Source organism: Thermoascus crustaceus (assembly GCF_041956765.1).
Source record: "Thermoascus crustaceus strain CBS 181.67 unplaced genomic scaffold VTN00scaffold_1, whole genome shotgun sequence".
NCBI classification, from domain to species: domain Eukaryota; kingdom Fungi; phylum Ascomycota; class Eurotiomycetes; order Eurotiales; family Thermoascaceae; genus Thermoascus; species Thermoascus crustaceus.
Genome location: NW_027192527.1, coordinates 2,670,194 through 2,698,002, shown reverse-complemented (window position 1 = coordinate 2,698,002; position 27,809 = coordinate 2,670,194). Strand labels below are relative to the sequence as shown.

Sequence of the window (27,809 nt, the reverse complement as noted above, 5' to 3'; positions counted from 1 at the left end):
GGGTGCAAAAGAAGGGGATCCCTGAAGAAGAAGAAGAAGCAAGTATGCAACGGAAGAGTACCTCTGTAAGGTACGGTAGGTACTACCCAAGTCGCCTGGAGTAAAATAATAAGGCTGTGTGGAGCTGGCATGGGATGCGGAACAGCGATGACTGGACTATAAGCCATTCATTCTATTCAAGGACGTGGGCTATCACCACAGGACCAAAGGCAGTTGAATGGAGCAGAGCATCATTTGGCTGGAAGAAGAATGGATGATAGTGCAGTCGGATACTTCATCTTTTCCAAGCAGGCTGCATCAGACAAGAGACTGAGAACTAGTTATGAGTAGCTACAGACGGCGAGTTCCAAGCATCATGACCGCCATGAGTAAGGCGCTGGTGCAGTGAGGGAAGTCATCATCACTACCGAGGCGCCTTGTCAAGGAATACATTGATGACTTCCTTGATGAGCCACGTTGAGGTCCTTCAGGGCAGTTTGTTGTCTGCAAGAGGTTAGAAGGACCAATCACTGGACTCGAGCTTGGCGCTTGTCCAGCTACAGCGCCAGCGAAGTCAACAAAGTCAATGACGTGCCTCGATTTGACGCTTAGTGCCCTGTTCGAGAGAGACCGCTATGCAGGCTCGCGGATGACCTGGTTCGGATGTTCTTGGGGATGCTTGGGTTCAAAATCTTCACCTCGTTCTCCGTTGAGCTGTTATTGGTCGCCTGCCCTGTCACCACGATATGCAGAGAGAAATATGGGCCCCACTGGGGCCTGACGTATTCTGCGGGCTGTATATGAGAACCTGGTATCTGTGATAGACACACTTCCACTCCTGATGCTTCCCTGATCGTCCGAGCTGTGCGTCGAACGTGTAAGCCGGCGTGTGTCGACTCCTGTCTGGCCACGAGGATCCCCAAAGTGTTTCACACTTCATCGTACGCCACCGTATCCTGTGCAACGTATCCAGGGAGCCCCCCTAGGTGCACCGAGTCACCGAGCAGAACCCTGACAGCATCATTTCTCTCGGGATAAGTAAGCCGCCTAGACGGTGTCCACAGCCGCTCTTGGCTTCGCTTCTTCGCCTTTTCTAGATAGCAGCATTATCTGCTGTCGACACTGATAACCCAGAAATAGGACCCTTCGCTCTAGGTAGTACCTAGTGATCTAGAGTGGTACACACACCTATATACCGGCCAGTAACCATGTACTTGTAGCAGACTAACAGACTCCTCACCCTTTAACAGCTTACTATAATGGGCCTAGAACCGATAATGATCGAATCAAATTGAATCCATTCAGTCTCCGTTGACCTCATTTCTCGATCCTTGGGGCGATGAGCGGGCTGAAAGCTCGGTGAGGTATCGGGTCGAACGACCTTAGCTTCGTACCTGGATCATCGCCACCCGCGTGGGCACTCTGTGCTAGTTTGCTGTGGAAAGACTCAGATGCTGCAGGCATCTGCATGGCTGCTTCAAGGAAACAGAGGCATTGTGTAATCCATTGAATATAGAACAAGTAGTGCATATTTGACATGGTCGGGCACAGGAAAAGCCGCCTGCCCAGTGTCTTCTGCTCGGGCATTCATTGTGCGCATAGGTTTTTTTTTTGTTGCACAGATTTCACTGAATGGGGCATTTGTGTTTTCTGTAAGTACAATGCCTTTTCCTGGTATTACTGTTATCAACTGCCGAGGGCAAGAGTGTGTGAGAAAGTTTTGGAATTTCATAGCTGCCAATATCTTAGCACCAGCCAAAGCTATTGGAGTTGCCACAGGGGCCAGCGTCCAGTAGCGCGAGGCAGCAACAATAACCTGCATGGCATCTGTGTCTGTGCCAATGGTGAATGTAGCTCCTTCATTTATCATTCGCGAAGGAATCATCATGCAAGTAATCCCAACATAGATGCACGGGACGGAAGCTATCCACTGACATACATTCGATTCTAATGATGCATCACCCGCAGCTACGCGATGCCTTGATGCGTTGCCCGGTCCCTGGAACAGCGGATGCTCTATCATTCATGGAAGCGAGTTAAGAAATCCTCATCTCGCGCATGAACTTGACTATTGAATAGATGGGTAATAAAAAAAGAACTAGACACTTAGGAGAGGCCTGAAGTCTAGTAGGTACCAGGTACCAGGCAACTGCTGATAGTATCTCGTCTTTCAAAGAATGTGATGGGAAAAAATTCCTGTGAAGCTAGAATATCAAGCCTTCTCAGCTAGGGGAGCTCTTAAAATATCACCCAGCGGGGGTGTAAGTCCCTGGATCCATGCAACGATGCAGCCATTCCCGAGCTCCGGACTGCTCCCAACACTTCAATAATGTCAATAATGAGATGAGCGGGCCCACCGTCGGTGGTTCGCCCGGCATTGGTCAAGATGAGTTCAGCGATCCACGGAATTTCCGATCTTTCTACTTCTGTGTTCCCTCAGTATGATCTCCAAGTTCTTCAACCAGGCACTCCTTTGACTCTCGGTTTACTATCTATCCTCTGCCACCGTGCACGCTTGGAATTGATTGTATTTACGCCATGGCAGATACTACCTAGTCCACTTTTTGACCCAATGATCGAACACGCCATATGCCTGCCTATGTGAGTACGATGTATGATATCCAGGCCCTTGTCTTTATAAGGTAAAAATGTTCTGCGATGCAGGATCTGGACCAGATGTATGTCGAAATCTATTGGCTACTACTGTCTTGATGCTGAGCATCGTTCTAAAAACAACCAGTAGCTTCCCGAGCTCTTCAAAGAAATTTGCCGACAACATCACAAAATATGCAATTCGGGTGCCAACAGGCCCCGCTTTTTTGCGTGGGATGGTTGTCTACTCCGAAGTCTGTTCATCGCATCTCAGGACATCCGGGCTGGGGAGTAAGACGTGATTGTATTGCTAATCATACAATTCTTAAGGGTTGCGTAGATCACGCGACTGAGAGAGGTCCATGTTCACTTAAATCAATTCCGGTAACTTAGACAAATAGCCGGAACAGCAGGATTATCTCTGTTTGGTTGACGAATTTGTGAACTGCGGCGGATGCATCGGGATTACAGCCTGATCCATAGGCGCAGGATACATTAGCGTAACCGTCAAAAACCCTAAACGCTGTCGGTGTCAATTTGTCATTGTCTTGAAGTAGCGTGCATTTCATGTTGTGGAATCCTATATCATATTACTCTCCCGGAAATCCCTTGGGTGATAGAGCTCAACGAGGCAGTCCCTCGTAGCTTGTATTGTATGTAATTATTTTAATTGTGCCACTCAGGATGAACAGTCACTTGTTCTTGGTCTTGTGGAAGTATAAGCATGAGCATTTTGTACTACAACTTCCGTCAGAGTCACTCTGCAACTTCCCGTCTATTATAAATTACCTAACAATCCAAGTGCATGCACAGGTATTGAGGTATCTACGCTGCCTTTCCCCTGCACATTTTAAATGATTTAACCTTACCAGTGTTTAAGAAACACTTAGGCACTGCATCAGCTAGCCAGTGAGTATATTTAGTAAATTACCAACGACTTAAGAAGTTTAATAATAATAACTAATACAGGACTGCGTAAGGCCTTTCTAGAAATTGTGGCCCGAAAAAGTCCTACTTCTGGCAATGATCTATAACCACAGTAGGCTGCCGAATTTCCTGTTACCAAGGGTCCCCCTGCTTGGAAGCCTTAGCAGATTGCTATTTTATATCCTTGTGATTTTTTAAGCTATTGGAGAGTACACAGGCAATATGATAGGTAATGCGTCCTAAGCGAAGCCGACCCGTATTACATTAAAGCAAAAGCAGCGAGGGAGGCAGCGAGGGGCAGGGGACCCTGGGAAGCGAGAGTTCTGGCCTATGTGTACCTACCTAAAAGTACCTCAGGCAGGGAGGTTCCAAGCCATCCGTAGCAGCTTAGTTTGGCCTCAATACAGAAGTCAGGGTCGTTGGTAGTGGAGCAGAAAGTACAGCATTTTTACTTCCTTCGCCAGTAAAGACTAATTGGTATGTTTCTTTAAATACTTCCTTGATACTATGTTTGCAACCGTCACAGCGTGACATGGGCCTGGCGTCTATCTCGCGACCTGTATCTTAGCCTTTGGCTCCATGGCAGAGCAACATACTGCCCTAGGCGGGCTCACCGGTACAGCCAGGAAGGCATACACTAGTACCCACTAAATTCTCCTAGGGTTGTCCGCCGTCACAATCTGGCTTTACATTGGAGATCCAGAAAAGAGTTAATGTCAATTAGCCTACAAAATGTCTAATGTTACATGGACAAGATATAATTACAAACTGTGCATAACGGTAAAAATCAGTCTCAAGGACTACCCCCAGACCAGGCAAGACAAAAGTGTAAAAAATGCGACCGAAAAAACAGGAGGCGTACGGGAAAACAGAATGTAAAACGAAATCCAAGAAGCGGTCGCCAACACCCCCCAATGAATATAAACAAAAAGGTATTTTCGTCGTTAGTCATAGAGGATCCGTGACAGCCTAGACAGGAATTCGGTTCCGACCCGGCTGAATATTCTTTTGCATCATAAACGTGCTGAACCAAAATATTAAAACACCGTCAGGACACCAGATTATATGGTTCTGGTAAACATATGCTTTGTACGACCCTCCGATGCAACATGAACTGGTGCGGAATAGTCTTGAAGAAATAGTTCCTTTCTCCAGGATCTATTTCCTTTGCTTTTATTTATTATTTTTCTGTTTCTTTCCATGGCCCCCTCTTCGCCCAAAATGCGTAAAATGTAAGACAGTAACATACTGTCATGTGTTGCTGAGTTGTCCAGAGTTCAGAACTCTATCAGACCTCACCAAGTCACGGATGGCCCATCTCCAGTCATCTCCGAATTTTTTGCGATCAGCAGTTATCCATTTATCGACCTTGCGTCTCCATTTCTCCTCTTCCGCTCGCTGCCGTCTGATAAATTCGGGACCGACATCGAACTCTTCCGTGATGGGCCAATCATCCGAAGACTCACCGGCGCTTTTCTCATCCCCGCTCGTTGCAGGATCGAATTCATCGACACCGCCAGACGTTCTTCCTCCGCGAAGACCAACTGTCGTCGGGACGCGATCTTGAAGGTCATCCAGGCCAGCAAATACATCATCCTCGTCGTGAATCACGGCGACACCATTTTTACCTGGTTGCGAGGGAGCCAGCTTAAGCCAGCACATTCGTTGAGGGTCAAAGACCATTCCACCAACCACTTGGACACCTTGCATAGCACCCACATTTGTGATTAGAGCGGGAGCCGGCTTGGGAGATTTGGGAGAAGTCACGTCATCAAATTCGGTAACAGCATTTTCATTTCCCTCCCAACGAAATGTTGCAGGATTGTAATGCATACCTTTAACAGCTATCACGAGACGTGAGTGGGATATGGAAATACAACAGCGGTGGAATTAACTTACATTTAGCTTCGTGGACGCCTGTGCCCATTGGTTTGATCAACTGAGGTCTAGCTCCAGGCGTCCCTGCGGTCTTTGTCTTTTTGCCCCCTACAGTCGATGAATTACCTGCTCCACGGGACCTAGCCTGAGCTTTCCAATTCGCATTGACGGGGGCAAGAGGACATCCTTCGCGCTCCTTGACACTGATCGTCGCTGAGGCGATGCGTTGTTGCCTAGCATTTCTCGATGCATTGGTATCCCGTGCAAATCTGGGTGTAAAATCTTGTGGCTTGGAGGAATTAACAGGTGTGCTCGGTGGAATCGACGTTTCCGTCCGAGACGGGGGCGTCACTTGACTCTGGCTCAGCCTGTTACGTAGCGATCTCGGGGCGCCACGTCCAACAGGGTGCTTCACGAATTTGCTCTCAGCGGAAGCAGATGTTGGTAAATCGTCAAAGGCTTCCAGTTCGGTTCCGTCACCAAAGTTCCGTCGACGAGCTGGCCTAGTAACGGTACGCTTAGCAGCGGCGACCAGGGCCTCTGGACTCAGTTCATTGGAACTGCGGCGACCAGGAGAGTCGGGACGGTTGAAACCGGAAAGCCGAGACATCGACCTCTGAGTGCCGATCATGTCACTAGAACTGTCTGAGTCTTTGCGGCGGAAATGGCGTAAGTTCTTGACACTGACATGGTGAGACTGACTTGGTGAGGCACCGGCCGGAAGGAACGGTACTTGAGGTCTGCGGTTCGGATTTAGCCGTGAGTCACCTGTGCGGTCAACTGGGGTTTTCGGTCGAGCAGACGGACGTGTGCCTTCCTGACGCGACGGTGGTCGTTGGAGTGATGGTATCGATCCGGATGCGGAAGCACCTTGTATAACTGGCATGGATCTCTTTGCCCTCAAGAACTGAGCGCTGGTAGTGGTAGGTTCGCTTCTCAACGCCTCCCTCGAGGATCTCCTTCCAAGAGCCCGCCGGCTTGGCGTCGGGGGGCTCAATGGTGTAGATGCAGTATTCGAAACGGGAAGATTGGGAAGTGATGAATGGGATGAATGACCACCGATCCGTGATTGTGACCTCTGGAACTTCGAGAGGGGAGCCCCGCTCTCGGACACGGGCTCAAGATGGGTTGAGTGGGCGCGATCATGACAGGAGAGACGTGGTAATCGACTTTTAGGAGACACGGCCGCCTTATTTGTGAACGTGACTGTGGTTGAAGACCGACGAGCCGGGCTCGCTGGCCGCGCCATCTTGCGTTTGATGTTCTGATTCAATGTTAACTTTGCTGAGTTAAAGACATCGCCATCTCCGATCTCGATGTCAGAAAAGAAGTCATCCTTTCCCGAAAGCCGTTTCGCTGCTTGAGTTTCCTTGGGACGGTCAGTGACCTCTGCGCGTCGAGCGTCTTGCCTCTTCCTGAGTGATTCCTCCAGATTCAAAGGCCCATCCGGAAGAACAAGGCCATCAAGACCGTCATCTTCGCTCTCGCCAGTTAAACAACTCGAGACGCTAGGGCTGATACCGGAAACCGAAGAACTACGGTTTGATCGTCCATCTCTGGTGGTTCCACCAAAGCGAACGCCAATGCTGCCTTCAGACAACTCGATATCGAAGTCGTCTGCATTGGGGCTCGAAGTTCTTGGAAGATCCTTGCGAGCCGAAAGCGTCAGGTGAGCATTATCTTCTGGTAGCTCAAAATCCTTTTCGAAATCTTCATTGTCGTGATTAATTCCTTGAGGGCTGGGGAGGGAGATGGGTTTCTGCAAAGAGTGTGACCTGGGAAGCTTGATTGTGGACAGGTCTTCGATATCGGTGCCATCATCAGGGTCTCGAAATTTGTCCAGGTTTGACAGCACGGGCTTCGATTTCGGCGATAAGTCGGCATCACAGAAGAGGGCTGAGGTGTGAGATTTCACTGGGCTCGTGAGGTTCGAGCTGATCTGGCGAAGGCTATCGGGAAATATTATTTTCTCATTAGTCTTTAACGTCAGTTCTCCATCATTTCCTGGTAGTTCCAGATCCTCCGACCAGTCATCGACGACGGCCTTCTTGATTTTCCTCCGGCCTAGCCGCTTGATGGTACCCCCAAGTAAAGCGGACTTCGGGACGTTGGCGGGGATTGGAATGCCTGCACTTTTTACAGAGGCAATAGTTTCTTCAGTAATAGCCTCATCGTTGTCTTGTAGCAAGACTTGCCAGTCTTCATCGCCGCCCACGTTGGAATCGAGATCGGAGCGGGCGGAGCGGCGAGATGAGATAGAATCGCGGTGACCGGAGCGTCGAACAGAGGAACTCGTCACTGATGTAGCAGTAGATGCGGTGCGAAATTGAAAGTCGTCTGTACATTGCAGGTCACCGTCGTCATCCCAACACTCAATGGCCTCCTGGTCACCATGCCGCAGCCCAAGGGTCGACTCCTCCATGGTGGAGGGAGGGTCGTCAAACGAGATGGTAGGAATATAGAGACCATGTAACTGACTGGCGTCAAGAGGAACGGACACTGACCGGGCAGCGTGCTAAGAGCAATCAGATACTGACACTGGACCGGAGAGAGGGTTGAACGTCATCCCGCGACATCTGTGAGAACTCCAGTTGGGGACTTCAGTACTTGGACGCGTGAAAGATGTCGACTCGTTTCCTTTTCACTCGAAGGCAGACTAGATATAGATAAGACCTAGGTAGTACTGGATCACAAGGCGAGAAATCTCGCGCGACGTTGAATAGCTCCGCCTTCCACGAAATGGTTGGGAACTGAACTGAGGCGCGGAATGGGCACGCTGTACGAGTGCGATGTGGCTCACGCCGGACACCCCAATGAAAGCCGGAGGAGGCTGTGGCAGGAGACTACAAGGAATGCGTGGAATCCGGGGGAATGAGAGAAGGAGTGGATTGGAAGGCCAGCAAGTCTGGGATCCGGCGTGCGGCACGGAGTTAGACTCGAAAAAAAAAAGAAAATGGACTGGTAGGGCAGGTGGCTGGGAGCCAAAGCCTTGGAGGGGAGAGGTTGAGGTTGAGGTGAGAAGTACTCCGTACGGAGGTAAAGTTACGACACTTTGGGCGAGCCCAGCGCAAGCTGGGGAGAGGAGGGAGAGCTCAGACTCACGCTTGTACCTAACAACCTCCTAACTAGCGGCGCAAGCGACCGAGACCATGCCATACTAGTACCTAGGGCGTGGCGGGCACTATGACCAAAAGCAGGCATCCGCCGTCGCGATGGTACTGGAGCTTGGTGCCTGATACCTGATATCAGTAGGTATCAGATCAGCTTTTGCTGTATAAAGCCAAGCTGCGCTATTCCATGCCAGCTGTCCTGTCCTATCGACCGGCATCAGTCTCTGTTATAACTGATATATCACCATTATTATGTCTTCCCGCCCGTGCCACCTGCCTCGCATCCTGCGCGTACCCAGGTCTGACGACCCCGCCGCGTACGTGCTCGTCCATGTCTTGCCCACCGGCTCTGCCGCGTTGGACCTGAAGCTCATAGCTACTGAGGGGGAAAGTCCTTACGTCGGCTCAGGTGCGCCGCTTTATGTTTCAGTGCTCTGTTACCTCATCGGTCAACTCCGCTGATGGTGTCATCGCAGTGAGACAGTCGCGCCTGGAGAATCTCCGAGCAAAGAACTATAGGGGTAGCGAGGAAGAGTGGGCCCAGATTTTATCTCATGTTCTCGGACAGGACTCGCCCTCCACCAGCCATGCCAGCTGGAGCTCTGGTGTGGAAGTCACCGCCAGTATTCAAGGCCCTGCGGACGAGGACAAGGAGATGGTTATCGCCCTAAGGAAGAGGATTGATACTATCACAGTATGCCCTTCCCGGATGCACCAACAGCGTATCCTGTCTCACGAATTTTTTTTTGCAGCAAAGGCTCGGCTCCATCACACTCAGGCAGGATGATGAACAGGCCATTCAGCTCTTTGACTGGACCGGTATTAGTGTTGCCAGGGCAGATGCTCTGGAGCAACAGATTCACTCCTTGACAGAACGCTACCGCGTTGCTGAGGACACGATCAACAAACTCAATGTACAGCTGGAAAAGCTTACCCAGGCCAAGAGCCAGCATGAGGACCAGTTGATCTCTAGATTCGTGCAGCTGCTGAACGAGAAGAAGCTTAAGATCCGCAATCAGCAGCGCCTACTGGCTTCGGCTAAGGTGGACCGTACCAAAGGTTGAAGCTGACCCTGCTATGTGGAGGTTAGATTCATAGAGAGACTTTGCTAACACATAGGGTCCAATCCAGTGTCCGATGTCAAGACTTCTGCCTCAGGGAGCAGATATAGACGTGCTGAGGCCAGTCGGCTTTCGAAACGAAAAGCGACACAGGCCCATGACGATGATTCAGAGAGTGACTATGGTTTTGAGAAGATGGAAATTGACGAAGCGCGGGACCAACACCTTTCAGAGCAGGATGAGGCGACGGATGAGGGAAGACACTCGACGCCCCAGCCGCTGGAGAATGAGGAAGAGACTGCGACGGACGAGGAGCTCAGTCCGCCACCCAGAGGCGTTGTCAAGATCAGCAAAAAGGAAGGGGAGGAAGCAGGAAAGGTGCCTGGCCGTCCGGTCACGGCGAAGCCACCCAGCCCTCCTCCACGGAGGGAGCTTCCCTTCAAGAGAAAAACTGCGGCGAAGAGTCATACAAAGCTCATTGCCACTGAAGAGAATCAGAAGCCCGCTCAGCTTGCAGAAGATGCGGAAGAGACAGCAGGGGAGACTGACGATGACGAGCTGTAATCTAGAAGACTCGGGAACAATATGATTTTCAGTTTCGAATAAAAATGATATCTTTGCATGCATAGCCACCTTCTTCCAGAACAGACTTAATCCGGATAACAAGCTCTCACACAATGGCAGGAATCCTAGTTAGGTGCCTAGCTATCTACCAACTACGAGGTTGGGAACATGGTTTGGACAGCTGTTCTTTGGTAGGCTCGGCTCTCAAGTAAATTACCTAGGCATAAGGCATAGTACCCATAGACACTTTAATCCGTTTGCTCTATGCAATTCCTTCTTTAACGTCTGATCTCCTTTCTAAAAAAACAAAGCAATATATCTTCACTAGCAGCCCATGAGGGGCTTGTCGCCCCTCAATTTGTTATCGTTACGGAACCAAGCCCCTGCACTCACGAAGACAAATGTAAGAGATACATAACTCATAATCTTGAGCAGACCATTATTTTGATAATTCACGTTCTGAAATTGGCTTTACTCTCCTATGTACACATCCACTGCGTCTGGTCTGGTGGATAATTCTGAGTTGGTTTGGCCGAGGTGTAGAGACGAACTTTCTGGAAACAAAAAAAAGGCTAAATGTAACTCGAACGACAGAAGGGATCGAAGCCGAGCTAGTACAAAGCAAACGCCTGGACAGGGTAAAAGCACGGGGAACGAATCATCTAACTGCTCTGGACGGTCACCGAGCCGCCTAGCCAAATGCCGCATGTGGAGACAGTTCACCCGCTGCCATGAAATTCGTCTCTGGGTTTCCGGTGGCCTTGGCCGCCGAGCAGCGCGCCATTGTCGGGGAGCTTTTCCAAAGGTCAGCCTGGATTTTAAGAAGCAAAAGAAAAAAAAATCCTATACAAACCTTCTGGAGATAGAATCGGTGAAGTAGAAGTCCTCTATGACCTTCTTGAATGCCGCACCTGTCGGCTTGCAACCCTTGTTCTGGTCTACCAGCTGCACCTTGCTTAGAGAACTCATAGAAGTCGGCTCGACAATATCATATCGGCGCAGTGCAGGGCTGATCTCTTCCATGCGGTCCCGGAGTGCCTCAATGTCATCATACGGCAGAGGAACACCGAGAAACTCGCTTACTGCGCGCAGGATTTTCCAGTCATCACGAGCAGCTCCTGGTAGTGAAGTAGCCGCGCGAGTCACCTGGACACGACCTTCAGTGTTGACGTACGTGCCCGATTTCTCAGTATAGGCGGCGCCTGGCAGGACGACATCCGCAAGCTGCGCACCACGGTCACCGTGATGACCCTGGTAGATAACGAACGCATCCTTAGGGATGTCGCTCTGGCTGATCTCATCAGCACCTAGGAGCCAGACCATCTTCGGAGTCGCTTTTGCAACTTCGGGAGATGGCGTGGTGAAGCCGACTTCATAGGCGCCGGCTCGAGACGCCGCGCGCTGAAGAACGTTGTAGCCTTGCCACTCAGGCGTATTGAAGTTGGAAGTGTGCGTGTCAACGAAGCTACCAACCACTTCAAAGATTGCTTTAGCATCCGGGTGCTCGGCAGCGGCGCTACCGACAATAATCATGGGGCGCTTCGCAACAGCGAGCTTCTTCCCGAATGGCCCGGAAAGAGCAGCTTTCAAGGCAGAGACATCGTTGCCTAGGTGCTCGAACTCGAAGGTACTCTCGAAGGGCTCACCAACAAGTGCGATCTCGAGGTCAGAGCGCAGCCACTGTTTGCGGATGCGAGCATTTAGGACAGCAGCCTCATGACGTGGGTTTGTACCCACCAGAAGAAGCGTGTCAGCCTCTTCAATCCCATAGATCTTAGAGTTGAAAAGATAATTAGAGCGGACATCGATACCATGTGCGATGGGGGAGCTTCCTCCCGGCTGGTCAAGAGCAAGGTTGTCCGATCCCAGCTTGTTGGCCAGGTCCTTCATGGCGACAAGTGATTCAGTTTCAACGAGATGCCCAGCTATAGCCTTGAACTCATTGGCTTTCGGTTCCAATTTATGGTACGTAGACGCAATCTCAGTCAGAGCCTGCTCCCAAGTCGCCGGAACAAACTTTCCCTCCCTACGTATCAAGGGCGTCGTGAGTCTCTGTGTTTTCAATCCATCACATGCGAACCGAGTCTTGTCATTTATCCATTCTTCATTAATGTCGTCATTGAGCCTGGGCAATATCCGCATGACCTCCATGCCCCTCGCGTCCACTCGAATGTTTGAACCCAAGGCGTCAAGGACATCAATGGACTCAGTGTGACTCAGTTCCCAGGGACGGGCACGGAAGGCGTAAGGCTTTGAGGTGAGTGCACCAACAGGACAAAGATCAATGACATTGGCGGAGAGTTCGGAATCGAGATTCTTCTCCAGATACGTTCCAATTTGCATGTCGTTTCCTCTGCCCGTAGTTCCGAGCTCGGGGGCTCCGGCAATGTCATTCATGAATCGGACACAGCGAGTGCAGTGAATGCACCTATTCATCGAAGTCTTTATCAGAGGCCCAATGTTCTTGTCCTCTACAGCCCGCTTTCCCCCAATTTCATGGAATCGCCCACGATCGGCACCGTATCGCATTGACTGATCCTGCAGATCACATTCCCCTCCTTGGTCACAAATAGGACAGTCTAGCGGATGATTTGCAAGAAGGAACTCCATAACACCCTCTCTTGCTTTGTGGGCCAGGGGCGAGTTCGTCTTGACAACCATCCCCGGTTGTACCGGCCAGGCGCATGATGCCACGGGTTTAGGGGCCCGTTCGACTTCGACAAGACACATACGACCTTTCCACTGTTAGTGAAGCTTTATGTAGCTTAAACAAAACTCGATGACTCACAATTCCCTGCGATCAACAGCTTTCTGATAGTTTTATTAGCATAATACACAGTCCCGCTCAAGTAAAGGCAATGTACTCATGATAACAATATCTGCAACCGCGTCAGAATCGATCTATTTTCCCAGAAAGTAGCGTTTTTCATACCTTGGGATTGTCACGCCGGCCTTCTCGCAAGCCTGAATAAGGGCGGAGCCAGCTGTTATTACAGTGAGCAAAAGCTCATCCATCCACCCCGAGAATGGAGCTACCTTCTATTGAGACCTTCTTGCCGTCTAAAGAGGTTTTGTCAATAAAAAAACCCCATATATAATATGGAACGTTGTCGGGGCTTGTTCACCTACCAATTGTGAGTTCCACCTCTGCCGCGCGTGGAGCCGTTGTCGCCAAGGTTCTGGGGTAGCTGACCCTGGGAACCCGTCTGGCACGGGCGGCCGATCGAAGCAATTGCGGCCGCATCATGAGGAAGAGAGCAAAAGGAGGAAATAAGATAGAAGAAAGCTGACGTGGGGTTGAGAATGTAGAAAGGGGGACAGGCGGAGCAGATCCACGGATGGGAGCGCTGTCCACCGGATGGGGTTTCGGCTGGGGGAATTGGGGCCGGGGACTGGGGGGAGTCGGGGCACTGGGGTTTCCCGTCCGCCAAGACCATTCCTATGGAGTCTCAAATCACTGTCGCCGGATTGGCTCGGGCTCTCGGAATATCATTTTATCCTGAAGAAATCCTTTTCTTTTCCGAACACTTGGTTTCTCTTTTCTTTTCACACATACTCATTACCACGGACATGATTATTGTAGGTGGTAGGGTGAACCATCTTTCTATTAGTGGACAAGTCCCTTCCTCCTCTGCTACATGATCCAAGAACAAATCTTCCTGCACCGAGCTGGAGCAACCTAGGGCACTGCTGTCTTTCCGGACAGTTGTGCCTAATGATGGTTTAGTTCTTTACTGACGGTGGCTACATTTCTGTTCCTGGCTGATGGAGCTGCTCTCATTTTTGGACTATGAATATCGTAGAGGGATAATGGCTTCTGTCCTTTCTTCTCTCGTCTTCGCATTGGTCCTCAGAATTTGAAAGTCCGTCAGTGGTCGGTCTCACCTGCTGGGTATATCCATCCTTAGTCGTCCTCAACGGGAGGGCAGTCATTAGCACTTTTAGATTGTAAACAGTTGTGCGATGGTTGTAGGACTGATGGAGGCATGCTTCAATTTAGGTGTTCTCTGCGATCTGCATGCATATCTACATGAGTATTTTTACTCAACCCTGTGAACCTTCACCCAGATGGCCCCTCCCAGAAGCAGATGATCATTTCCTGTAGCAAATCCGCGGCGCGAAAGCGGCATCTGCCAATTCTCTGAAGAATAAAAAAAAATGTATGATACCTGACCCCTTAAACGCCGCAAATCCCAAGTATTTTACAAGAGCAGAACCCCTGGTTACTGGGAGGACTGCAAGTCGCCAGGCTGCCAGGTGGACTCCTGCTTTGTTCCAGGAGGAAGCCACATCCGCGAAGTACTGCTGCCCCTTGGTCGACCACGGCCAGGTCCGTCATCTTCCTTCCTGTCATCATTCGTCGAAGAGTTGTCGTCACCAGCTCTCACAGGAGGAAAAGCGTAGCCGTTCGAATCCCATGGCTTGCTCGGTGTACCAATGTTCAGAGGGAGGACCGTTTCTCTAGATCGAAAGTGATCCGCATTCGCCCTTTGATCCGCCACATCATCATGGCTGTTACGATCGTAGAGGTAGAGGCCGAGGAAAGTAAGCCCAATGCCAAACGCTTGGATGGGCGTAGTGGAGCTTCCAAACCACACAATCGCAACGACAATCACAAACACTCGCTTGATCAACGAGGCCACCGAGTAAGAAACGGGAGAAATCATAGACAGCAGGACAAATGCCAATATGTTCTGAGCAAAGTGGAAGATGCCGTTGAATATGAACTCGACGAGAAGCCCCCCATGATCCAAAGACCCTTCCTTTCCCGAGAGTGCGATGACACCATCGTGAACGAAATCTGCAATGAGGGAATAACCCTCACCAATAAACCAAATCGGCAGGGTCAAGAGAAACGCCAGCCCAGAACAATAGCAGAGCAGGTTAAGTTTGTCTAATTTGCGCCGGCCACCTGACTGCATTTCCGACTCAGCGCGGGATGCTTCATTGAAAAGTTTCTTTGAGAAGATATTTTGGGAGACGAAGACCAGCGCGGCGCAGAATGCGCAAAGGATACCAAAAAAATTAGTAGAGAAATCCGTTGAGCATGCGAGCATGACGCCCACGGTCAACGGTATCAATGAAAGGTAGGTTGCCCTAGCGTACCGGATATGAAATAGGAACCGGTATGCCAGAACCGTAAACAAAGGCGAGAGGCCCTTGATTGTGTGGACTAACGAGACCGGGATTTTAGATGTAGCCATAGAGCTTAGGATATGGCCAGCCAACTGGAATATCGCTAGAGGCAATGCCGTTGTGATAACCTCATGAGATGGATGGCGGATACCATTCTTTAGTGCTGGAACAGCTCGCTTGAGAGCAGGAAACAACGTCGAAAGGTACGCCAGCGTCAGACACCATATCGAAACAAAAGCGAACTGGACAATCGTGAGAGTAATTGGTTTCGGCAAAGCGTTCAGAATGGACTTGGACGACGTATTCGTAAGAGCCGAGGTCATGTACCAGACAAGGCAGAGTATCTAAGGAGAGATAAGTAACAATGCCATAGAAAATTAAAGGGATGGAACACCTCACTATAAGCTTGTATGACACGGGTGCCCTCAGGGCTTCTGCCAATTCATGGGCATTGGCACTCACACTGGCGTTTCGTGTCCTTATCGTGCTAAGAGCTTCGCTGATGCTCTTTCGCGGTCTATGTTTCGAACCCCTCGACCCTTTCGCATACTCCCAGGCAATATGCCCCGCCTTTCGCGGATGCCAGACGTCATTTGCTGCATATCTGACAGTGGGATTCAAAGGTGAACCCCCTGATTCCGTCGCAGCATCATATGATTCGTCATTGAAGGGAGGGAACTTGTCTATTGGACTCATCATTGATTGCGGACTTGAGGTCTTTGTCGGCGGTTGCCAATTTGACTGTCGCATTGAGGGGTGTCGTCCAGCTCCGATTACTGTGGTTGTACTCATGTTCTAAGTTCAGTCACCCTGTGGCACGTCAGTGCTCTTGGTAGACAGCGACCGCTGAACAGAAAACACCCGTTCCGTGATAACAGTATAGGAAATATCGGAAACTGCAGGACCCTCCAACTGCCTTGAAGGAGACGCTCTTACCACGATGGGACAGTTATGGAGGGTTGGATGAGAGAGTGCGTAGTACGTTTCGAGGCTCGCGATGACGAATTGTCTCAACATCAGGGCCGAAGAGAAGACCCCGAAATCAACGGGACACGTCGGCAGGAAATGGAAAAGAGTGAAATCATGTATCAACGCATTGATCGATATAATCAATGGGCTGCAGGGAAGCGTGAAGCCCAATCGCCCTCAATCTATATTCGTGAGACAACAGAACAACAAGTGCGCAGTAAACGTTTGAAACTGGCAGTTTTCACTGGTTCACCGCGTAACAGGAACAGGGGGGTTGGGACTCTCGTGGCGAGAACACCCTTCAAGCAAAGGCCTGTGATTTCGGGGGAGGCGGAAGAGTGCTCGCAGCCGGCGTCAGTGTTATTTTAGTGAGAGGCTTAGCCGTCCAAAACCCGAGATGTAAGTATCCGCAGCAAAGCCTGCAGGCCAACGGCGGGTCGGGTGCGGTTACGGAGTAGTGGACAGCTTTCCCCGTCTGTTTGCATCTAATCACGTGTTAGCATAACGTACGTCACCTACCCAGGTACACACCCATAGTGATCATTTACTTTTAATATAAAAGGATGAGTAGGACTTCATCGCTCAGTAAACATACCGGTTTTTGTCCTGTTATTCATAACTACCAGCTGTTGAAATTGATGCTTGCTTGCCTAAAGTCACGTTGGAATGGCGCCTATCTTAGTGGTTGTGCTCATTACCGCATGGAGGCTTTTAGGAGTGCTTTGCGATCACAGACAGATGGAGCCGCTCATGGAATACAGTCACCGACTGACAATAGGCCAGGGGAAGCCGAGTCTCCTATTTTCAACTGTCTGGCAAGTTCTAGGTCCTTTCCGTTCCGGCACAAGAGGTTAGTTCCTCCCCTCAGTAACAATATCTTTCTATGGACGCCTGTCCGCCGGGATGGGTAGATTGACCTTTCACAATTGCAAGCAGAAGCCACCTGGGGCGCAGACCCTTTAGAGGTCTATGGTGGATTCTGTAACTTGTCCTATGATCCTGATGCAGCTTTCAACAGCGCCTTGGCTGCCAATGGTCGTGTCAAATGGAACATAGTCAATGCCCACGTTCAGGGTGATTCCAATGGCCATGGAAGCGTAGGGCTAAATGTGAGTTTTCCAGAAATTGATTGGACCTTTATGCAGTCCATATATGGGTGGTTCACTTTACAGTACCAGGCTTGGGCACGCGGCAGTCTTACAGTCACTGGATCTGATCCTCAGACTGTTGCTCTTTTTACCGACGGTCTACTTGAACTTCGGGTAGACGGGAAAAGGTATTTTGGGGGAGACTATTACAGATATCGGAGGGCCCCCATTGTCTTGCATTTATTCTCGGGCCAGCATGTTATTGATCTTCGACTCATCCGTGACGTTCGAGCACTTGGTGCAATTCGACAGCCCAATATAGAAATTCTCATCGAAGCAAAATTATCTCGTGAATGGCTATATATTGATATTAATAGCCTTTTGATATCAGAGGTTACTCAAGGAAAGCTTGGCAATTCCCTGGCCTCAATAAACGTCCGAAATGACATGTTAGAGTGGGTAGAAGTACTGTGGATTAGATCAGTTGATGTGGGTCGAAATACAATTATATTGAAGCTCTAGAAGGCTGATGTGCGCAGACAGCTCACTATGAAGTCGCCATGAAAGGAGGGTCATCACACCTGGCCCCGTTTCAAACGCGGCCAATCATTTTCAATGTTATCATCCGGGAACTGTTGGCTCTGGAGTTCTCAGCTGAAATCGCATACAGAGTTGTTAACGGAGATGTGCGCATATTTATAACCCAACCATTCAGCATTAGATTAACCGAAAAATCAATACTGGAAGCACAAAGACTTACATTCCTTCATCCTGCCGGAATAGTTTCATATACCATCCTGCGGCCCCCTCCCAATACCACGGAGTGTATATCCTCAGACTCACATAGAGCCCCTCCCGTTATCCTAGGTCTCCACGGGGCAGGGCTCGAAGCTGATAGTGAACAAGCGCGGCGAATGCTGGACAGTGCATATGGCATATGTGCATGGATATTGTTCCCCAGTGGTGTCACTTCTTGGAGTGGAGACGATTGGCGTAAGTGTTAACCTGTCTGGGAGAAGCTTTTCTCATTTGTATATAGATACATGGGGTGCTGCTGATGTGCAAGCTGCGGTGGCAGCAGTAACCCTCTGGATCGAGAATATAGGTTGGGAGGGGCCTCCCGTAGCTCTGAACGATTGGATCGTCACTGGCCACTCAAATGGAGGTAGTAGCTGCCTACATTCTTTGAAGTGTCATTTCAAACAGATGCTGAGTGCTGTAGGGCAAGGAACATGGTTTCTTTCTACACATTATCCTGACAAGGTCATTGCAGCTGCTCCTGTGTCAGGTTACTCCTCCATCGAGAGTATGTTTCTTTTCTAGACTGCAAGATCGTGTTGCTGATTTGACAGACTACGTACCCTATAATATGTGGCAGGACTCGGAGCCACTTATTTCCTCGATCCTTCAAATATCAAGATCTAGCTTCAAACATGAGCTATTGCTGGACAACCTCGCAGGAATTCCTATGTTGCTGCAGCACGGAGCAGGCGATGACAACGTTCCGGCATACCATTCCCGCCTCATGCATGAGCTTATGACGAGGGCTGCATTGCCGTCTAGGTACAATGAGCTTCTTGGAAAAGGTCATTGGTTTGAGGGGATCATGACGACTTCGGCACTTGTAAAGTTCTATAACCAGAGTATTAGCCTTCGGCCACAGCTCCCACTTTTACCCTTAACATTCTCAATTGTTGTCCCCTCTTCTGGTGATATGGGGTCCAAAGCTGGAATCTTTGTCGATCAGCTACAGTCACCGGATCTGTATGGCTACATCAAGGTTACCCGGGATGTGAAAAATGGAGTTTGGCATCTGGAAACAGCAAATATACGACGCTTCCACCTTTCCTCCAGAATGGATCGGACCGAATTTCCATCTATGCTGGTCTTGGACCATGCTAAAAAACCATTTAGTGTCGATGCAGCCAACTGCGAAGGAACATGGTATCTGAAAGATGATCTTGGTGGCTGGAAAAGCTCAACCAATGATGGCTGGCGGCATCTGGGTCAGAGATATGGCCGTCAGCTTGGCACAATGGATGCCATCCTGCGTTCTTCCGGGCCGTTTACAATAAATGTCTTCTCCTCTGGTTGTGAGCATGTAGCACTTCAAATCAGCCGCAATCTCCTTCAATATTTCGCAGCGGACTCTGTGATAATCGAAAACTGCAACTTGTCCCAGTCTCTACATCTTCCGCTGCATGCTGAAAATACCGAGTCCAAAAGCGGAAACGTCATCACTATTGCTTTAGGTGACGAACTCCCACCCTCAAAGTACGACACATTTCCAATATACCCCGATAATGGGCGCCTGATATTTGCAAGGTCATACATCTACAATAACGTTAATCCCACGGCGGACGGAGGTTGGCCAGTCAATCGACCTCCATATAGTAAGTACTATGACTTCGAGCACGCAATGGGAGCAATATTCCTGCGTCCACTGGAGGATGAGAAATTAGAGCTGGTGGTGTGGGGTTCGGATATAGAAGGACTTGAACAAGCTGCACGTCTGGTGCCAACACTCACTGGTGTTGGACAACCAGATTTCCTAGTACTGAGTGAGAGCTGTCGCTGGAAGGGTCATGCTGGCCTATATGCGGCAGGCTTTTTTGATCATTCATGGCGAATATCACCCAGCTCATACGTTGGTGGGAGGGTTAAGCAGGCCGAGTGGGATCGTGCTCTTTGAGGCTGTTGCCGGTATTTCCAGGTGGGTACCCACCTTTTAATTCAGTGTTGCATGTGGAGGTGTAACAGAGAGCTATATACCTAATCCGTCATGCAAGGACAGTGTGGAGCCCTAGGCTTATACAATTCTGGCGTTCTTTTGATATGAACACTAGAAAGAGGCTTCATAACTAGAAGATATCTGGTATTCTCTCTTGCATTGCTGTTTGGTATACCAACTGAAAGGGCCATCGAGTTCTCTGTCCTATCACGGTCAGTTTGTTCTACTACCAGACTATTTTTGTTTATTATGCTGCACCACATGCCTCTTGGATATCACATAGGTAGGTTAGGTAGGTACCTTCCGTCTGCATGGCTTCACCGGGAGGCCCCCGAACAGGACGGGACCATGTCCACAGGTTCAAGTTGTTGGCGGTCCTTCCCTTTTGGGCAGAGGAAAGGGCAATCAACTTCTGTCGAGCACCGCGCCTGCGTCTAGTCCATCTCCTCGGTGATTCCTGCTGCCTCCTCGAACTTTCTTGTCTTTCTCTATCTCTTCTATCTGTCGCTCCTTCCCACACACTTCTCTATGTTCCTTACTGCAGTTTGACTCCAGCATTTATTTCCAAGGTTAGCCTTCTGGATCTCTTCCTTTTTACATCCTGCGATCTATCTCTCAACTCCCTTTTCTATAGACGCTCTTGTCTACACTTCAACAACTCATTTCACGGCCATCTGCCTTACAAGTTTCTCATTTCATATGAACACGCCTGAATTCCCTTGTGTGTTTTTGCTGCGTTCGCCCATCTCTACTAAATTCCATTGTTCCTCACTTGGCTATCTCCGCACTCTTCTTGCGCTCTGTTGTCACTTTGAAGGCTTCTACTGTGACCAAGAACTATCCACGTAGCCAGCATGTCTCTCTCGTCTACCGGTTCCCCAGCCGCTGGCTGTAAGGCATCAGATCACGTCTCTATTTATGATAGCAGCGTCGAAGGGCAGCCCATGCACGTAGGACGCGAGACATCGGTAAGTCGATATCCTGTCGCGCTTCGACCAGGCGATAAGGTGCAGTTTTTACCGTATCTCTGAATAGTCTGTGTTCTGACGTTCGTGAAATCTAGGGACATAAACACTCGAATGCCTCTAGCAGCCAGACAGATCCGTTATTGTCCTCGAAACTTGGGAATATTCAGCCTCCTGTCAGCGACGATGAAGAGACACCGTCGAACAAGGTCAGACTGCTTCCCAATTCCCCCAAATGATCCTCTAGTTTACAATCCTAGAAGCAGAAATTGGAGCATTCCGTTTCGTCTGTCGAGAAACACCCTTCGGAGATGGAAAAAATCCTTGCAAAACTCTCTCCTAAGCCGCAGTCAACTGCAGACAAAGTCTCCGTTACGAAGGATATCCTTACGAAGCTCTCTGAACAGCAGGCGTTGTTGGAAAAGCAGAAGCAGCTCCTTTCCAGCAATACTGCCTCAGTTGCCCATGGAGAAGACGATGACTCTTCCGGCACATCCCCTTTGACTCCTGCAACTGAGTCTCTTGCAGTCTCAGCCTCTGCAGACCACCATCAACGGGACGGGTACAGGGTAGATGCAGCTGAAATGCTTCGCCTGAAGCAAGAATTGCTTGCTGCTAACTCCCGGATAGCCCTTCAGGAGCAGGAATTAGCACAGACACGCGTCATCAAGCATACTCTTGATCAGGCACTTGGGCCGCCCTCCGAAGTCGATTTCGGTGGCCGTGAGATCACAGAACAGACAATTAGCAACTTGCAAAATGCGTTCAATGCCTCTACCCGAGCTTTCAATCAACGCCAGGACTCATGGATTGCTCAAGAAGATGCTCGCTCTGACATTTCCGATGCGCTGTCTGCTGGTGCTTACAATAGGGCCCGTGGCCTCTGGGGTCCTTCCTCTCATCACGCATTTGGAATGAGCATCAGCACTTCCAGCGAAAAGGGCTATCGTGACTCTCCATCTTTGTCTGGAAATTCTGTTGTCCAGGAGCCTGGCCGGAATTGGACTGCTCAGACTGGGAGTCCTGGATATCCCAATCATGGAGCATTCCAAGCACATCGTGTACTTTCTGGCCCTTCTTCTGGCGGTTACAACTTTGATGGACGGTATCCTGGTGAACAAAGCCCGTATCTCCAGACCCCTGGCCTTGTCCCACGTCGCTCTATTACCCAAGTGAATCGTGGCGGGTCTTGCTTTCCTCCGCAGAATTCTCCTTGGGGTACATTCGCTGCTGGCCCTCCAAGCAACCTTGGTGTTAGACCCCCTGCAAATCAACAACTTGCCGCCTACCAGCACGTCGGGATGTTCCCAGTTCCACCATATCAGCCCCGTCCCATTGGGACTCCGCTCTCTCCGACTGCGGCTGAATTCACCTCTACAAATACAAGTGTTGTCCCCTGGGCAGGCTCTTCGGTATGTTATACCTCCCAAGCCCATGTATCTGGACTAATATTTATTCCTTCTAGATTGGAACAAACACCACTCAGACGTATGTGTCACCGCTCGAGCCTCTTAACTATCGCCGACTCCTCGACAAAAATGTCTCCTGCGACTGGAAATACATTGTGGACAAGATCGTATGCGGTAATGACCAGCAGGCCTCCATTTTCCTCCAGCAAAAACTCAAAGTGGGCACCGCTGAACAGAAGTACGAGATTATCGAAGCCATAGTAAACCAGGCCTATCCCCTTATGGTCAATCGGTTTGGGAACTTTTTGATTCAACGTTGCTTCGAACACGGAACTCCCGAGCAGGTTGTTGCTATTGCTAATGCTATCAGAGGGAACACATTGAGTCTCAGCATGGATCCATTCGGCTGCCATGTGATTCAGAAAGCCTTTGACTGTGTTCCCGAAGAGCACAAAGCCATGATGGTTCATGAACTGCTGCGTCGGATCCCGGAGACGGTTATTCATCGGTATGCCTGCCATGTCTGGCAGAAGCTTTTTGAGCTACGCTGGAGCAATGAGCCCCCGCAGATTATGGCTAAAGTTAATGAAGCTCTTCGGGGAATGTGGCACGAAGTTGCCTTGGGAGAAACCGGGAGCCTAGTCGTCCAAAATATATTCGAAAATTGTATCGAGGAAGAGAAGGTAATGCCCTTTCTATTTAACTCCTGCCATAGTAACGACTGACAGCGATCAAGCGTCCAGCTATTGAGGAGGTCTTAGCAAAGATTGATCTTCTTTCTCACGGCCAATTCGGTAACTGGTGCATTCAGCACATCTGCGAACATGGTGCCCCTCACGACAAGAGTCGTGCAATTGAGCACATTCTCCTCTGGGCCACTGACTACAGCATGGACCAGTTCGCTTCCAAAGTCGTGGAAAAGTGTCTAAAAATTGGCGGCTCTGAGTTCTTGGACCGTTACCTTGCTCGTGTTTGTACTGGTCGTGCCGATCGGCCGCGCATGCCACTAATCGACAGTAAGTGGAACACTTCCTGGCTTTTATGTTCTATTATCGCTAAAGACGTTCAGTTGCCGGTGACCAGTATGGCAACTATCTGATCCAGTGGATATTGATGAACGCCGGCCCTCATCAGCGAGAGATAGTCGCGACTCATATTCGGTAAAGGTTTCCCTTCGCTATACAATTCATATAATTTCTGACAAGCAACTTAATAGGAAACATATGGTCTCCCTTCGTGGATCCAAGTTCGGTTCGCGAGTGGCGATGCTTTGCTGCAACCCGTCTCATACAACCCGTCCTGGCCCCGGAGCCGGAGTCCAAGTTAACCGTTTTGGTAATCCCAACGATGACCGCTTCCAGATGACTGGCCAACCAGGAGGTCGGTTCAACCGTAGCAATCAGTGGAATTCCAGCTACCCACCGTTCCGTTGACCATACCATTGTTCCGCGAATTTGCGATACGCCTGCCTTCACTATTCGCAATAAGAGTCAATTCGACAACATACCTTCGAGCATAGAATGTGAACAGCTTCTTGTTCAATTCAAATTTAGAGTTATTTTCCCTTTTTCTAGGATTCTGGGATGTGTGGATGTTGTGTTTGGTTCAAAACCTTTATCCCCTCATCTCTCCGTTGGCTTGTTGAGGTCGTACGGCCAGCGCCTAGTCTGATGCTTTTGTTTTGAGTCTCTTTCATTAAACAGACCTACACACATTTCATTCCCTTAAATTGTCATATTTTCTGAAGATGACCATATCCTAAAACTACCTAGTAGGCGTGGGCTGCTATAACCCGGGCTTTGGTTTATCAAGAAAGGAACCCTGGTTTCTCCTGTCTTCTCCACAGTGAATTGTCTATCTCTGTTGCGTTGAGTCACTATTAGTTTCCTACTGCTACTGGTTTCCTGCTGCTTTAATTATTTTATTCCAAAAAAATGAAGGTGGGGGGGGGGGGGGAGGGGAGGCACTCCAACCTTTAACTTTGTATGTATGCTAGAGCGAACAGTAATTCATTACTTAGTGTTAATGACACGATAAGAAGGTTTTCAAAAAATGTTTCCTATCGTGGGACTGTGGAGAGCATATTGAGAGACAATTTTCTATGGAAAGGTTCTCGAATTGTACAGTGCTAGCTACATCGACAGCTCTATCATCTTCCAAATAATACTCAATTAAACGCCTTTGCTATCCTGATATCAGAATGATCGACCTTAACCCGAAAATCACCATTGCCTGCGACCCACTAGTCGACCATTGTCAAGTATAAAATCTACCTTCGACCCTGCAACCATCCCTCCAACATTCTATTTGCAATTATCTGTCAATTTCACCCCCTCTTTCATTGCTTTTATTTATCATCCTTTTCCTCTTTCTCCCATGGCTTCCGTCTTCTTGCTGCCGTACTGGGTGTTGCCTGCCCTGTCAATACCGTGTCTGGAATCTCTTGTATACCAGGGATTGGTTGACCAGTAGTGATAAGCTCGACTATGTGCGCAAAAGAGGAGGGATAAGCTGGCTCTGAGGTCTTCGTTGATTCTTGCTTCGGGGTAGAAACAGGCTGCGAAGATGTGGACACCGTCGCTGATGTTATCGCGGGTTCCACTTGTGGCCGTTGGCTGCCGGCCGTGGTTGTATCTGATAATGGTGGTAACTGCAAAGGCGCTGATGTTGAGTTTAACCAAGCCTTGTAGGCTGAGAAGTTGAGAGGCGGGGTGAGGCTTTCCTTCCTGCAAAGGAATGGTAATTATCAGCATCAGTAACAACAGATGTGCTTTGTACATATATCTCCATAGAAGGATCCATGAGAATTTTAAGACAGTGACCAACCGTGAAAAGTAGAAGCACTTTGCTTGTAACACTAGGTCATCTTCACGGTCAATTTCGTCCTCCGTTGCAGGAGTGTTGGGGTGACCAAGAATGACCGCCAGACCGTTTCTGAATTCTGTGTCGGTGGAAAATGGATACGATTTTACTCTTTCAAAAAGAGATGTCTCCCATGGTTGGGAGCCTGTTGTGTTGTTGACGCTGTTATTATCTGCCGATGTTGCTTCTTTCGGAGCAGAATCCAGGGTGGAGAGGTCAGTTGTTGTAGGGGAAGACGCCATTGTTTTTGATCCAACTCATATGAAGTGCAATATGTAGTGGGCTGGCTGCTTAAATGTCGAGGTTGGACATCTTTCGCAGAGCAAAGTTGTCTTTGAAGTATGGAGCAAATTCGTGTAAATGTGGGGTACACAACTGCAATGAATATCTCCTGAGGCCCTCAGGTTCGTGATGTTACTGACGTAGGCCACTTTTTGCTATTCTGCCAGCCGTCGCCGACTTCGAGCTTTCCTCCGAGTGCTAACCCCGCTATGGACCTCATCGACCCATCATTGAAGATACCCAATGACGCTTGCTATTATTAAAATTAGTATGCTACAGTGGACACATAGTTTGGCATTTGTTAAAGGAACCTATCCGATTCACTGCATCTAGATATCCAAGTCTGAAAGCATATAGGAGAACAAGAAGCCTACTTTCTGCACCCCATATCACACGACGCTTTGTACTTATTGTGCATCTAACTCTCGCTAAAAAAGCCCAAAAAAATCCAATCCTTCCCCATTATGATAGCGAACTTGAATAACATTACCGGTACCCTGGCAACATAAAAACCGCTTTATTACATACTAGGTTGTGTCCATTGCATCTGTATCTGTGTTGCCGCTAATCTTCCCAGGTACAGACGCCTTCCGAGTTTGCTTGGAATGGATATGTCCGCTTTGGCACCCAGGACAATTGTGGACAACCTCATGTGCGAAAAGATCACAGTCAATACAGAAGTGGTTTCCACACACTGTGCATTCATAGCGACTACTTATGCTCATTCCTTTTGCATGGCCTTCTGTGGCTTGCCATTGCTCTTCAGGGGGCACAGGAGGGAACGATATACCGCACGCGAAGCAGTTAGAGCTTTTTGAAGCGCGCTTCCATGGCACTTCCACCCAGTTAATAAGAGGAAATAGATGATGGTAGGAGCGGGCCAGATGAGTTGAGAGAATGAGTGTGAGACCACATGCTGGACATTCTGCAGGTAGACCGCAGACCTTGCTGCTGCATCGCGAACACAGATATCCTCCGCAGGAAGGTTTGGAGTGACAAGCGCAAAGAGAAGGGAAAGGTTCGACCGTACGTGATGGAAATCCCATCATCAGAAGGGAGCTGACCGACTGTTTCTGGGAATATGTAACAGGTGGTGTTGTCACATCCATCATCAGTTCACGGAAATGTTGCTCATTAAGGGCGACCCCATACACAGTGTCATCACCACCATTAGTTTTTGCGCAGAGTTCGCGGCAAATGGAAACCTGGGCTGCGAGTCCGACAATTCCAACACGGATTTTATCATTCACAAGGGCAGTTATAGTTTGGTGAATGTCTCCCGGGTCAGAAGAAAGGAGTGCCCCAAAAACGATGAGAACTTCACGAGTGCCATGACTAGGAGTGTGGCTGTCGGTTTACACATTAGTACCTATAGCAAGAGGACCATAAAGTTGCAGGTGAACTTACAATAGAGCACCACGGGCCATCTCGAGTCCATTCTGAAGGCTCGGGAGGCCCTTGGGATCTTGTGCCCTCAATGTCTCTATAGCGCTTATGTGCTCCGTTGGATTCCCACTCATATCACTGATCCTCATAGCCAGACCATCCCTCATTCCTAGGACACCAAGTTGGGAGATGGGATTCTGTTCAAAGAATTCAACCACAAACTCCTGCGCGTATCGAAGCGTGAGAAGGTAGCGTGTAGGTCGGAGATCTTTCTCCGACATGGACTGTGAAAGATCCAAAATCAATATCAGATGTCGAATGATACCGCGTTGTAGCGGAGTCGTATCTCTAAGTAACCTATTAAGGAATTCTAGTTCAGTGCCATGTTCGTCGTCCTCAGGTTAAAAGAGCTCCTGTTCTCTACTTTCGAATCACTTATTTTGGATAACGCTCAGCAAGCTCACCTTTTTCTTTTTCCAGCCTCTAGCAACCCTTCGACAGTCGAGCTAATTGTGCCATCTGCACTTTCCACCAGAGTCTCCCAAGTCCTCGAGACCTCCCATTCTGCACCCCCTCGCTGTCTTTTCCTTCTCGAGCGTGGTCCGGAAACAGTCCCGCGCGAGACCTGATGGGCATCGATTTCGTCTTCCTCATCTGTAACTTCCCCGATGTACTCTTCATCAGAATCAGCCATAATGGTTTCAGCTTGAGGGGATGGAATATGGCAGTGGTTTGATAGTTCGAGGTTCTTTTTTAGGCCTAGGCGAACTGGGGCTGTCGGGGCCTGCGAAGCGCGGTCCAAGCTCCGACGGAGCTCACTCTTTTCAACGATTTCGTTGAAGCTTCAGAGAGCAAGCACCGAGTCCGCCG

At 49.4% G+C, this 27,809-nt stretch overlaps 9 protein-coding genes across 9 annotated transcripts; 3 read left to right on the top strand and 6 right to left on the bottom strand.

The window, feature by feature from the left end:
- Positions 1-908: 908 nt before the first annotated feature.
- VTN00DRAFT_954 (uncharacterized protein) lies at positions 909-1,449 on the bottom strand (the record flags this gene model as incomplete). The annotated part of the gene is made up of 2 exons (XM_069436511.1): positions 909-1,072; positions 1,374-1,449. The coding sequence occupies 2 exons, from the start codon at positions 1,447-1,449 to the stop codon at positions 909-911; spliced, it is 240 nt and encodes a 79-aa protein (XP_069291661.1).
- Positions 1,450-4,749: 3,300 nt separating this feature from the next.
- VTN00DRAFT_953 (uncharacterized protein) lies at positions 4,750-7,798 on the bottom strand (the record flags this gene model as incomplete). Its single annotated transcript, XM_069436500.1, has 2 exons — positions 4,750-5,342; positions 5,398-7,798. The coding sequence occupies 2 exons, from the start codon at positions 7,796-7,798 to the stop codon at positions 4,750-4,752; spliced, it is 2,994 nt and encodes a 997-aa protein (XP_069291660.1).
- A 940-nt stretch (positions 7,799-8,738) lies between these two features.
- Positions 8,739-10,111, top strand: VTN00DRAFT_952 (uncharacterized protein; the record flags this gene model as incomplete). Its single annotated transcript, XM_069436489.1, has 4 exons — positions 8,739-8,895; positions 8,963-9,180; positions 9,239-9,545; positions 9,618-10,111. 4 exons carry the CDS (start codon positions 8,739-8,741, stop codon positions 10,109-10,111), a joined length of 1,176 nt encoding a protein of 391 aa, XP_069291659.1.
- A 691-nt stretch (positions 10,112-10,802) lies between these two features.
- On the bottom strand, positions 10,803-13,355 carry VTN00DRAFT_951 (uncharacterized protein; the record flags this gene model as incomplete). Its single annotated transcript, XM_069436478.1, has 7 exons — positions 10,803-10,905; positions 10,965-12,846; positions 12,900-12,922; positions 12,976-12,990; positions 13,044-13,095; positions 13,148-13,171; positions 13,241-13,355. The coding sequence occupies 7 exons, from the start codon at positions 13,353-13,355 to the stop codon at positions 10,803-10,805; spliced, it is 2,214 nt and encodes a 737-aa protein (XP_069291658.1).
- A 979-nt stretch (positions 13,356-14,334) lies between these two features.
- On the bottom strand, positions 14,335-15,946 carry VTN00DRAFT_950 (uncharacterized protein; the record flags this gene model as incomplete). Its single annotated transcript, XM_069436467.1, has 2 exons — positions 14,335-15,591; positions 15,647-15,946. The coding sequence occupies 2 exons, from the start codon at positions 15,944-15,946 to the stop codon at positions 14,335-14,337; spliced, it is 1,557 nt and encodes a 518-aa protein (XP_069291657.1).
- Positions 15,947-16,198: 252 nt separating this feature from the next.
- Positions 16,199-19,996, top strand: VTN00DRAFT_949 (uncharacterized protein; the record flags this gene model as incomplete). Its single annotated transcript, XM_069436455.1, has 10 exons — positions 16,199-16,426; positions 16,486-16,615; positions 16,995-17,066; positions 17,153-17,325; positions 17,389-17,492; positions 17,682-17,793; positions 17,844-18,297; positions 18,344-18,469; positions 18,527-18,610; positions 18,657-19,996. The coding sequence occupies 10 exons, from the start codon at positions 16,199-16,201 to the stop codon at positions 19,994-19,996; spliced, it is 2,823 nt and encodes a 940-aa protein (XP_069291656.1).
- A 983-nt stretch (positions 19,997-20,979) lies between these two features.
- Positions 20,980-23,842, top strand: VTN00DRAFT_948 (uncharacterized protein; the record flags this gene model as incomplete). The annotated part of the gene is made up of 8 exons (XM_069436444.1): positions 20,980-21,003; positions 21,099-21,209; positions 21,261-22,412; positions 22,466-22,693; positions 22,754-23,092; positions 23,146-23,425; positions 23,479-23,569; positions 23,626-23,842. The coding sequence occupies 8 exons, from the start codon at positions 20,980-20,982 to the stop codon at positions 23,840-23,842; spliced, it is 2,442 nt and encodes an 813-aa protein (XP_069291655.1).
- Positions 23,843-24,756: 914 nt separating this feature from the next.
- Positions 24,757-25,513, bottom strand: VTN00DRAFT_947 (uncharacterized protein; the record flags this gene model as incomplete). The annotated part of the gene is made up of 2 exons (XM_069436433.1): positions 24,757-25,135; positions 25,236-25,513. The coding sequence occupies 2 exons, from the start codon at positions 25,511-25,513 to the stop codon at positions 24,757-24,759; spliced, it is 657 nt and encodes a 218-aa protein (XP_069291654.1).
- A 567-nt stretch (positions 25,514-26,080) lies between these two features.
- Positions 26,081-27,633, bottom strand: VTN00DRAFT_946 (uncharacterized protein; the record flags this gene model as incomplete). Its single annotated transcript, XM_069436422.1, has 3 exons — positions 26,081-26,900; positions 26,961-27,296; positions 27,404-27,633. 3 exons carry the CDS (start codon positions 27,631-27,633, stop codon positions 26,081-26,083), a joined length of 1,386 nt encoding a protein of 461 aa, XP_069291653.1.
- Positions 27,634-27,809: the final 176 nt, after the last annotated feature.